Source organism: Trachymyrmex septentrionalis, unplaced genomic scaffold (assembly GCF_001594115.1).
Source record: "Trachymyrmex septentrionalis isolate Tsep2-gDNA-1 unplaced genomic scaffold, Tsep1.0 scaffold13, whole genome shotgun sequence".
Classification (NCBI taxonomy): Eukaryota; Metazoa; Arthropoda; class Insecta; order Hymenoptera; family Formicidae; genus Trachymyrmex; species Trachymyrmex septentrionalis.
Window position 1 is genome coordinate 3724219 of NW_017304438.1, and position 12793 is coordinate 3737011.

Below are 12793 nucleotides of genomic sequence, written 5' to 3' on the forward strand. Positions count from 1 at the left end.
CTTGGTAATTTTATTAATTTTTGGCAGTATAAGAAAAAGATGTGATTGGAAAAAATTATTAATAATTTAACTATTTTGGATTACATTGAAAATTTGATTTTATTTGAAAGGAACTGATACACAATAATAAGAAAAATTTCGAAAAATTTTGCACATCTCTTCTTTAAATTCCCCTGTATACAAAAGTGTAAAAATCCTCACTCTATATTGTAAATTTTCTCAGTAGCTGCAAGTCAGTAAACCATAAATGCCAATAGCGTGCAATAGAAAGATTTAGAGAGCAATAAATCGTATTATATCAATTTTAACCTTGAAAACACTTGATTTTATCATTTCGGATTTTTTTACTAATCAAATCCGTATTAACTGTCAGAACTTCTTTTATATACTCTTTTATAATATAAAATCAAGAAATAATTATATTGCGATCCTATGTTATATTATTATCTAAATTATTATGAATATGAAGATATAAATAAATTTTTTGGAAGGCAAACAAACAATTAATAAAGTAAGATCTGCCGCACAATTAAAAATAAATCAATTTTCAATCAAAAGCTTTGTTTAATTTTACTTAATTTATATATTAAATTTATATAATTAGCAATTATAATTCTTGTAAAATTGATAATAAAACTTGTGCCTTAAGAATAATGTATTAGGTACCCCGCATATATCAATTTTATCGAATATCTATGTAATTTTATTTAAAGACAACATTTATAATTTGCGTCCATCTATTCACAAAAGAATGATATTTATATTTATAATTTTATACATAATTTTAACGTATATTTTTATGTATACGTACATTTTAATTTTATGTTTTATATATATATATTAGGTGTACAAAAAAGTTCTGAGCTTTAGATTTGATACAACCGAAATAACAATTTAAAAAATATATATATATAATTTTTAATTACTTCTTAAATATATTATACAGTATGTAACATTATATATTATATTTTATTATAAATTTTGTCATAAAATAAATATTATTTCAAAAGAACTTAAGCTTTTTTCTTATTGCAATAGATTGATAATTTTCCAAAAATTGGAATACAAAATTTTAATCCTTAAATGTATAATAAAAATTTGCAAAACAATGTTAAAATTATGTTAATAAATTTAAATAAAATCTTATTAAGAATGAAAAATGTTAGTATATGTGTTGAAAATTATTTAATATTTTTTTGTTATTTACTAAAGCAAATATTTATTTCTAAATTGTAATAATTGAAACAAAATTAATGTCTGGAAAACAGTGCGTAATAAAAATTGAAAACAGCTTCTCTCTCAATTATTTATTAAAAAACAAACAAGATAATGAATAAATATACCTTAGCGAGAGAATAAAAGTGATTCGAATGAGATATTACACATGCATAGAGTGGCAAAAAACGATTCTTTGTGGTGTTTATACATTATACTCTTATGTGTAAAAAAAGGCAATTTTTGAAATTATTAATTTTTCTAAAACAAACATTCACAATACTTTTGTTACAACATAATTTTTTCTCATTTATATACATATAATGCATATAGTCTCCAAAAATGCCATTACAAAAAGACCGATATCATTTTATATATGCATGTAATTTATATATATTTCCATAACTTTCATATATTTATATAATAATTTTCGGCTTCATGCGAACGTGAATTGTTGCTATGATACAGTAATACAATAAATTATCAAGTATTTAAAATAAATGGCAAAGTTATTTAGAAACTTATTGTTATATAACATATATGTAAATATATTTTTTTTATTTATCTATTATATAATGTATAAATTATAATAATTTGCTTTCCTATTCTGCGTCACTTCCTTTTGTTTCCGTTTCGTAAGACGTTGGCGATCGAAATAAAGAATGTTAACGCTTATGTTTACATTGACAGATATACAAGGTGTGCAAACTTATTATATAATATAATCAAAATCCAAAAATTGAATATAATCGACGGTCTTTACGTCGCCAACAATTATCTGTTCACGGTGAGAAAACACTCGAAATACCGTGGCAGAACAACGCATGCTTTGATTTTATTTCAGTGGAAATTGAAATAATAGTGAGCGCCGCATATGTTCGACTTATTTGTACTAAGATCGATAAAATCGTAATTATTGCCACTGGGTATCGTCGCAGGACGCTTATAACAAGCGTGAACACTAAATTCTTACAGTTTTAACACATTGCAAATATTTATATTGCATTTATATTAATTTTTAACATATTTTGTTAATCTTATAATTGTTTGCAAAATATTTTATTTAATAATCTTGTTTGCAATAAAATCTTTAAAAATATGTAACAGTTATCACTTATAGGAATTTTTGATATTATATATTTACTTTTGTAAGAATGCTTTAAATTCCAATACGACTTTAACAAATACATCAATTATTATTTAAAAGTTCATTATAAATTAAAATACAACTTATTATTCGAATTTAATTTAACAGTAATATTGTTTTTAATTCGTTTTAACTAATTTATTGGAAAGCTAATTTTTCAAGAAGTTTCTTACACTTTTCATTATGATTGTTAATATTTTTTATAGTATTTTAATTTATTATTTATATGTTTTGCAAATCACATCGTTTTTCTAGTTTATACTTCATATATTTTTACATATTTTTTTCCTAATCTCGTAAGTGTGAAAATGTAAACAAGTTTTTGCTAACAATAAAGTAAGATTATACTTTAATGAACTAAATTTATTCTACCTGTATGTGTGTTGCATTTTAATCTTTGGCACTTCAATTGCACACTGGGATTTCGTCCCATTTGGCACGGGAGCCATCGCCCTTATCGGCAGCAACTCGTTTCACAAGCTCAGGGGACGGTTTCTTGAGATTGTAGGCCCATCCGATCTTCGCGAACATGTCGATGAAAAACGACGAGTGATTGAAAATATACCAATTAAACTCGGATGCACGATAGTCCCAAGGAAATGTGTGATGATAATTATGAAATCCTTCGCCACTACAAACTACACTCACGCTCATATTCTCTGTCGGTCGTATATTTCTAGAAATTAGAACAAAATTGTGATAATAAATAGGAATAGATTTTATCTATTAAATATTGTGTATTGAATCAATAAAAAAATATTTTACAATTCTCAACATTTCTTAAAAAATCCTCGCGAAAACAGTAATTCATTTTACACTTAATAATCTGTCGGAAAAATCGTTCTTGTACCTTAAACATGCATAAGCGATATCGAATATAAATAATATTGTCGTAAATCCATCCAAAAGGACTTACTTATTGTATGGCTTGGTACCCCACGTGTGAGCAAAACTGTTTATGGAAAAACTTGCATGTAACACCAGCATTACTCGAGCTACTTGTGAAATAAAGGATCTGTTCCAAGTCTCATCCCAGAAGTAAACTGGTATCAACGTGGGCAAGACATAAGAGAATATCATGTTCACTAATGTAACATATCTGCTAACAAAAAATTAACTGCATTAATATTTATTGTGTTGGAAAATTGCGCTGATAGAATATAAATAAATATGTAATGTGAATTATATGTAAATATTCAATTAACTTTTTATGAAAAGCGATGATTGGGTCTGCCAAAATGTCCCGCATATCAGTCTCACGTAACTTTTGAATGATTTCAGGCCTGAGTCTTCTTAGAATCCAACCTATGTGGCAAAAGAAAAAGCCGCGTCGGCTGTTGTGAGGATCTAAATCTGTGTCGACGTATTTGTGATGTACACGATGAATCCGTACCCAACTATAAATAGAGACCTACATATATAAAGAAATGTAGCATTAAGGCCTGTCCTCATTGAAGCCAATCGTCTGATCGGTAAAGCCGGGATGTGTCTTCAGAAAATAGTCTCGATCTTATAAATAGATTCCTAAATTAAAACTGCATGAATTTCCTGATTATTATGTAATATCTTTGACTCAATATTCGAATAAAAAATGCGCTTTGTATGCATAATAATTAAATTAACTTTAATTTAAAATGTAAATGTTATTGAGTTAGATTTTCGTAATAAATTGTATTTCGATTTACATAATAAATAAACTCTTTTGATTATTACCCCTCCGCTCGAACAGTAACAAACGAAAAGGATGAGCCTGAGCGGTAGATTAGCGCTGTACGATCGATGAGACCAAAATCTATGAGCACCAGCAGTTACACCGATGCATCCTAGGTTATACAAGATTAGTACTGAAAATATTTAAAAAAGTGTTAATTCATATGTATTTAATTAATTATAATAATTATAGTTGATAATTATAAAGTCGAGCATGGCTATTTCGCTAGTTTTAACTAATATTATATGACTTTAATATTATATGACTTTTGACAGAAAATATATCTTTTTGACGTTTTAAATTACATTACACAATCATGATTATTTTTTCAAAGCACAAGCATGCCCTTCAAATGTTCAATGTATTTTATTTAGAAACATTTATTGCAAGAAAAGCCTTGCTCTACTCTTGTTAAATAACTAGTTTACAACAAAAAATTACAATATAAAATTCAAATTTTTAAATATTTTTTACACAAACTTACACCACAAAGTTGTCTTTAAATTTTCAAAGTAGTTGAACGTGATTAAACCATAAAGTCCAATGGTGTGCATCATAAATAAGTAAAAGACCGTAAACCACACGATATCCGTTTTTTGTGTTTCTCTTTTCGTAATAATTTCTTCTTTGCACTTAATATCACACGTGTCATCATGAGAATTGTTTGGTACCGTGTCGTACATACTGATAGCAATAACTGTTTACGTATAAAGTATAATTATATTGTACTTGAAGTCACATCGATAGATACAGACTGTGCTCGTGGAGCGCTATTAGCGATATATTGAGTTAGAGTAGATAAAAAGAGTGTCGCCAATTATCTGGGAAAAATACATAGCGGTAATTTTAAAACATGAAAATAATATAAGATAATATAAAATAAATTAACAAATTGAAATAAAATTTGATTTTCGTATTAAATAATAAATGCTTCATCGTTTCATTGGAAATCCAAAATTATATGACTTATCTTTAAATAACGGCTTTCAAAACGAAGTCAAAATAGATTGATAAAGGAACATAAAAACCTCCGCAAAATAATAATGCAATTATATATTAAAATTAAATCACTTTACATGTATACATCGATAGACGTTTCGACTATGTTTCTTATCATTTTCAGTATAAAAATTAAACAGATATTCAATGCTACTTATAATATATGTTACGTCGTTATTAATAGTTTACAATTGAAAAATTTAATACAAATTGTTATATCATTATCGTCTGTCTATCTAGAAAGGATTTTTTGTCGACAACTTAGTTTAAACTTTATTTTTCTTTGTCCTTTTAATACTGCTTCGTTTAATGCAAACATTCATTGTTTAATTTTTGAAATCATCCCTGACATCTTAGATCCTCACAGGAGTCCTAGTTTCTATAATATTGTCACGATACACAAATCTATATTGTATAAACAATAATAACTCTCGAATGTTTGCACAGTAATACAAAAATCCTAATAACGACCAGTAATCGAGCAAAAGAAAGCAGATGTATAATTAATTAAAAAATTATTAAATATATATTAAATTTTTTAATTTATTATACATTTTGTTTTTTTTACTTGATTACCGGTCGTTATTAAGATTTCTATTCTTTAGTCATTCTTTAAATATAACAAATACAAAAGATGAAAGTAAGAGATAAAAAATTAAACTTCAAAATGGATAAAAAACTAAAAAAGTAAACTAAAATTTATAATTAATAAAATTGTTAAGAAAAATTATTTTAATAATACCTGTGAGTCAACGCGAAAACACCAAATATATTATAAAGTTTTATATATTAAAACCCTGACAAGATCTCATGAAGACATTTATCGGCATGTGACAAATAGAAAAAACATAAACATAATGTAACCCAAGTAAAGTAAGGAACTGGTGAGTGGAAAGGAGAGAATTGGTTGAAGGAGGAGAAGCTGACAAAGGAAGGAAAAATATATGTATGTCTGACAACCTCTCAGTATCGCTTTGCTTATTAAGTTCGTCTTTCTGTCTTTTTGTAAAAATCATTTCTGAAATCAATCTTCTATAATAAAAAGGTCCCATATCCAAAATACTCACATCATCCCAACCAAAACTGTGATTAGGTTTTTAATCTATGACTCGAAATTACTGACAAGGCGTCCGAGGATATATTAATGTATATAATAAATCCTCAGGTGCTCTGTCAGTAAAGTAAGGAACTGGTGAGTGGAAAGGAGGGAATTGGTTGAAGGGGGAGAAGAAGGAAGGAAAAGTGACAAAGGAAGGAAAAATATATGTCTAACATTCGAAAATTATTATACTTATTGTTTATATAATATAGATTTGTGTATTGTGACAATATTATTATAGAAATTGGGACTCCTGTGAAGATCTGAGATGTCAGGGATGATTTCAAAAATTAAACAATAAATGTTTGCATTAAACGATGTGAACTAAAGAGACTAAAAAGAAATAAAGCTCAAACTATAGGTATCGACAAAGACAAACACTTTCTAGACAGACATACGATAATGATATAACAATTTGTATTATTAATTTTTATATTGAAGATTACCAGATACATAGTCGAAACGTCTATTAATGTACATATGTAAAGTGATTTAATATATAATTGCATTGTTACTTTACAGAGGCTTTTATGCTCCGTTATCGATCTATATATGGCTTATATTAAAAAGATTATATTATAATCTAATATAATAAAAAGTTTTTATTTTTATAAATACATAAGTTTTACAATTAAAATAATATAATTTTTAACAAAGACTGTGTTAATCATGCACAGATAATTATATTAATTTTGTATTCAATTTTGTATTAAGTTTATTTAAAAATTATTATAAAATTAATGTCTTATATATTTTAAATAATTATTTGTAATTAATTTAAAAAATTTTATAATTATAATTATTACATATGTATATGCTTACTATTTGTTTAAAAAGTTTCTTAAGAAATGAGGTAAAACTCAAAACTGCCATATATACATAGATTAAGATTGCCGAAATTGCACCACTTTTCACTTGAAATCTCATAACGCAAAAATTATGAAGAATTAAGAAATTTTTCACAGCATAATAAACTGCACTCTTTTCTTTTTCACGTGTAATTTCTTTGTAATTTTTTTGCGTTATTATAACGTTTAAAATGAGGATTTAAAAAAAAATTTTTAAATTACATAAGAAAAGAAAAAAATTGTATTTTATTATACTTTTAAAAACTTAAGAATATATATAATTTCTGAAACACATGATAATTTCAAGAAGTAATTTAAAAAGTTTCTATGTGAAACAATATTAACATTTCATAGGTTTACAGTAACATTTTTAATATATATTAATAAATGAAATAAAAATGTAAGAAATGTAAAAATAATAATATTATGCAACGTGCGATTTAGAAGATTAGATTGTAGTACGATTTAGAAAACTGGGACATTTTTAAAATTTGTACTTATTTAATATATAAACAAAAATGTAAAGCAAATTTTAATCTAATTAATTTAATTTTAATAATATTTTAATCATGACAAATTTAATTTTAAGACTTAGGCTATTTAATTATATATTTTTTCTATAATTCTGTTATAAAATACGTTGAAAAATAGCAACACTCTTAAGATTTTTTTATTTATGTAAATAACAACTCAGATAGCCAAATGAATTCGAAACGCCGTTATATTGCTGCAGTAGATGTTGACAAACTAAGGACAAGATTCTTCCTCATTATGCGTGAAATGTTGTCTTCACATAAATTATAAATTTGATGATAGCCAGTTGGTAGCATCTTGATGGTATGTAAAATATATGTGTCATTAATTTATTATTATGTTGCCGACACGATACTATATAAGAAATGTGCGAGCTCATCACGTGCCATTATTTTGCTGTCAACAAGGTGTTATTAATTCTCAATGTTTGCTCTTAAAAGCGTTGCATATAATTCTTAAATAACCCGTAAGAAAATATACATAAAATACAATAATGAAATTTTTAGCAAAGTAGTGCGATTCAGGAGCTGGTGCGATTTCAACAACTTTACTCTACATACCTAGATAGTCAAATCTGTCAATTTTGTAAAGTATTTGCAAAAGTTATCGGAAAAATACCGACAAAAATATCTGATAATAAAATATGATAACAGAGTGACTAAAAAATCAAGAGAATTTACTATCTTCTAATCAATTTAAATGATATATTTTATTTAAATACCCGGACAGCTAAGTCTGTTAAAGGAATGCTAAAGTCGTCTGTCTTATCGACTAAATCATGTAATTTTTGTATAACAATTACTTTTTTCCTCTCTTACTTGTTTAAAAATTCTTTTTTAAGATTAAAGTATGCACATTAATACATGCCTGTGAGGTGGAGTCAATGCCCAAGAACGACAAAAAATTTCGAAATTGAGATCTTCTTTACCATTTCTTAGTCCAATATGGCACTCCAGAATTGTCACATCGTGACATTCGCTTTATATAACAGCTGTTCACTCTGTACTTACGAAACAGTAGTCCATAGACTAGTAATTTGTGAATAAGAGAAACAGTATGGAATTTTTAAAATTAGACTTCTATTAAAAGATGTCTAATTAAAATGTAATTGTTATACGAAAATTTATGTGTATATTTATAGCCAAGCACAATTTACTGTTTTTCTAATATTAGAAAACAAATATCGAAAAACGAGTAGGCCCTGTATTATGACATCATAATAGTAAAATCCCATTTCTGCCTGGAAATTTGTCTATAAATGCTGAAACAAATCAACATTAAGCACATGAATTGGCGACACTTTTTTTTCTACCTATTCTATATCATATTATTTTACTTCGATCTCTTCGATCGTGTAACCAGGTGGTTTACACCGTTGCTAAATGCGACAGTTAAAAAGTTCATAGCGTAGGAGTTTCGCGCTTTTGATAAATTCAAGCATGCTTATCAAGACTTTATGACTGGCTGCGTTACAAAGAGCTTCATAACTGCACAATTTCCACTATTCATCATGAAAATAGTTCTTTCTATTAAATCCCTCTCCACACTGAATCTCACCGTCTTCTCGGTGTCATCTTCTCCCGTCGTACCTACCCATCTTCTCAATTTATCTGTTCAACCCATATCTTCTCAATAAACACTTCATTGACTCTTTTCCAAGGTCTTCTTCTATTTTTGTGTCATCCCGTTTGTTCCTACCTTCTAACCATAACATCTCAAAAATCTTTACCTTTGCTCTTATCACAGCTATTGATGTTTAATATCTTTAAGCGCACAAAATTCACTTCCGCCGGTCTGCACGAATCTTTAAGACATATAATCCTCTTATTCACAATATCTTTATTATCTCTTCTTCATATTTTCAATCACTTCTTATCTTGCAACACTTTTCCAACCTTCTGGAAGCAATTAGTAATTTTTCCAATTCTCAAAAATCGCAACCCCTCTTCACCCTCCTCGCTACCCTCTATTTCTATTCCTTCTTTCCTCTCCAAACTACTCGAGCAGATTTGCTTTAAGCAATTAAATATCACTTTCAGGAAGGTTAACTATTAATAGATTATCTATTTCCAATTGATAATCCAGATTTCACAATATGCATATCGAAACAAGTTGTTACATTATTTGATGTACTGTACGGTTTAGTAACTAAATTATCACAATTAATACTAGAAATTTAAAATGTCTATTACAGCCGAAGCTGGATCTTTATTGCTTTAAATAATTCAATCTTGAGTAATAACACTAATATACATTATATATGCATATATATAGTATATTTGCATATATACCATATTAGTAGTAGTCTTTTCAAATTGCGCGCTAAATTATTTTTCTGGACTTATAAACACAATTAAAACTACTGTAGTAATCGCGCAATAAATTGACAAGCAATTTTAATAATTTGATGCTACCATCAAGCATCATATTATAAAGATGTTAATATGTTGAGACTGTTAATAAGTTTATTGCGAAAAATATTACCTCAGCCAGGACTTGAACCCGGATCTCTTGTATTTCGTACGAGTATCCTAATTTGTAGGCATTTTAAATTTCTAGTATTGATTGTGTTTCTTACACGTACGGTCTTCAAAATAAAGATTCTTAACATTGTTAAAATTATCACATATATATAATTAGCTAGATCTTATCCTCGTGGTAATAAGTTATTTTTGTCATACTTTGAAATACCACGAATGCATCTATGTCCCGATTACAGCAATCACGCATCTGTAGTACCTCTGACCTCTGACCGCGACATCGAGAGGCTTATGAACCAGAAGTTAATCGATATGTGAAAATAAGAATCCTTTGTGTGTACGTTATACGAATTCGCGTCAATTTGTGTGTCACTCAGTATTTCCTTACTCGTTTGTAAATATCATTTTAAAAAATGTAATACACTAAGAATTTAAAATTTTAAAAAATAAAAATGTAGAACTTCGTTTTTTCTAATCTATTTAGATATGTCATCTTATGCGATACTTTAGCAAGAGAAGAAAAGTTAACGCTAAAATTATTTAAAAAGCAGCAAAAAATTAGATTGGAACAAAACAACTGGAAAATTGTGAGAATAAATCTCACAAGCTGCTTTGTTTTGTATGATCGATGAGATAATGATTTATGAACGTCAGCCATGATGCAGCGAAAAATATAAATACTATAAATTACACAGATCTGTTTACTCACAAGGAAAATCGGCAAATGTAAAATAAAAAAGAATTTGAAACTTTGCATAAGTTTAGAATAGATGGATCTAATTATAATTCTTTTAAACTGTTTATATTTGATTTTAGAGGTGAAAACACTTTTGTTGCGAATCGGTTGTTCCGCGAGAACTGATTTGCGCTCTTATAAAAAGAATGGGAAATAGAGGGAAGAGCAGCGATAAGAGTCAGGCTTGAGAAATCACTTTCCTTTCACAGAGAGAGAGAGAAAGAGAGAGAGAGAGAGAGAGAGAGAGAGAGCGAGAGAGAGAGAGAGAGAGAGAGTTTCCTTTTTTTTTAACAATACTGAATCTGTATTACACTTCGAGACGGCGGACAGCCGAGTGACTGAGATCTCGAATCAGAATGCGAGCAAAAATCTTCGGTTTGGTCATAAATGCTGCGAATTATTGCGACCAATAAAGACCTTTCTCAGAACTAGTGTTGCCTCCAGGTACGAAAATCTTGACGCAAAAATAATATAGTTCGTTCCGTAGCAATCAAATTCGCGAACGCACGAGGCACTCACCCTCGGTGCAATGTCGATATTGGAGAGTTCACTGTTAAGAGTCTACATCAAAGATGTCGTGGTTTCACGGATCACGAAGAGAGACCACTTCGTATTTTTTCGTTATGGAGCAAAATACGCGTATACATACACAAACGTTGAAAATGAAAGTCTTGCAAACGCCGCCTTCGAGAATAACTTACGCTCCCGGGACTCCAAGTACAAATCGATCATCGTTATAGAGAGATATCTCCAAGTCGGGTCTTCCTCCTAAGGGAAGTGCGTGAAAGCATATATTCGGTTACTCGCGCAGTCGCGCAGTCAGACAAAGGGCGAGGATTGTCCTAATTCGCGAGACCGATAAAGATAGCTCAATGCGCAACGTTACAATACAACACTCTCGCAATTTCGCATGCGCCACCGGCAGAACCGACGGACGTAAATGTTGAGTTCCACCTTTACACGCTGAGATATTCTTGGATCGCTTTCGCGGGAAAATTGTTCGATAAGATACGAACACTTTATTCAAGTTTTGACATTACGCTGATTCCGGAACTTCTTTGGAAAAAAAAACGATGTTTATGTCTACGCAAATATCTCTGAAGTAATAAAAAATATAAAAAAATATTTTGAATAGAAATGTTTTATGAATAATAAGAATCTTTATTGGAGCGTACATGTCAAAAACACAACCAATAGGAAATAGAAAATAAAAGTATAACAGTCCATAACAGGCAAAGCTAAATCTTTAATGTTTAAATAATTTAATGTGAATTTATATATATTACATATGTACACGCATACACCATTTTATAGTCATTTGAATTGAGCGCCAAATTAATTTTTCCGAACTTAAACACGCAGGTAATGATATCACAATTAAATTTTGATGCTTAATAGGCATCTGTTAAGAAGATCTTAGTATATTGGAAATCTGTAAATAAATTTATTTATTGCGAAAAATATTATCACTGGGACCTCTAACATTCCGTACGAGCGTCCTAAGCCTTTAGATTACCGAGACCTTAATAATATTCTTCATAATAATCAGTATATATATGAAAACAACGTTTATCTTTCAAACTACGTAATATAACAAGTTTTATGGTTTTGCAAGCGCTTTATAACGGCGTTTGTGGTCATTAAGAACAATTTAATCCCGAAAAAGGTTTGAAACTCTATATCTCTAAATTATTATCTTATTTTGAAATGAGACTTGATCTGTTATTTATCTGAAGTAAAGTATTCTCTTTGCGCCTAGACGCCAGGTATTTCATGCCAAATTCAACTAAACGTAACAAAGATGTGTTCCATAAACGGCGCGCGCGTGTTTTTAACAAATAAGAAAAGTTAACATTTTTATAAAAATTTTATTAATTTTATTACAACTTATAGTTATTACTTGACATCTCTTCCCAAGTAATCTTTTCTATCTGTAATTTTTACGCTTTAAGTAAGATGACAGTAAAACAGTTCGTACTAAACTTAATCGTGGATTTTTGTAAATTATACATATATTTTATATA

At 28.6% G+C, this 12793-nt stretch overlaps 1 protein-coding gene across 18 annotated transcripts; it reads right to left on the reverse strand.

The window, feature by feature from the left end:
- Positions 1-2613: 2613 nt before the first annotated feature.
- LOC108756927 (acyl-CoA Delta(11) desaturase-like) lies at positions 2614-11584 on the reverse strand. Of its 18 annotated transcripts, none has more exons than XM_018501120.1 (7): positions 11419-11536; positions 9111-9448; positions 4558-4894; positions 4076-4206; positions 3568-3773; positions 3279-3461; positions 2614-3038 (listed from the first exon to the last, which is right to left on the reverse strand). In XM_018501120.1, the coding sequence occupies exons 3-7, from the start codon at positions 4754-4756 to the stop codon at positions 2768-2770; spliced, it is 990 nt and encodes a 329-aa protein (XP_018356622.1). In that variant the 5' UTR covers positions 4757-4894; positions 9111-9448; positions 11419-11536; the 3' UTR covers positions 2614-2767. The 18 variants fall into 18 exon arrangements, with proteins under 18 accessions (XP_018356622.1, XP_018356621.1, XP_018356617.1 ...); XM_018501119.1 differs by having other exon boundaries at positions 9111-9451; XM_018501115.1 differs by having other exon boundaries at positions 9111-9357; positions 11289-11536.
- Between the last annotated feature and the right edge of the window lie 1209 nt (positions 11585-12793).

Coding starts and splice junctions, on each gene's coding strand:
- LOC108756927 (XM_018501111.1), bottom strand. Junction 4,207..4,557: donor TTTAAAGACAACTTTGTGGT/GTAAGTTTGTGT, acceptor AAATATTTTCAG/TACTAATCTTGTATAACCTA. Junction 3,462..3,567: donor ATCATCGCTTTTCATAAAAA/GTTAATTGAATA, acceptor TTTTGTTAGCAG/ATATGTTACATTAGTGAACA.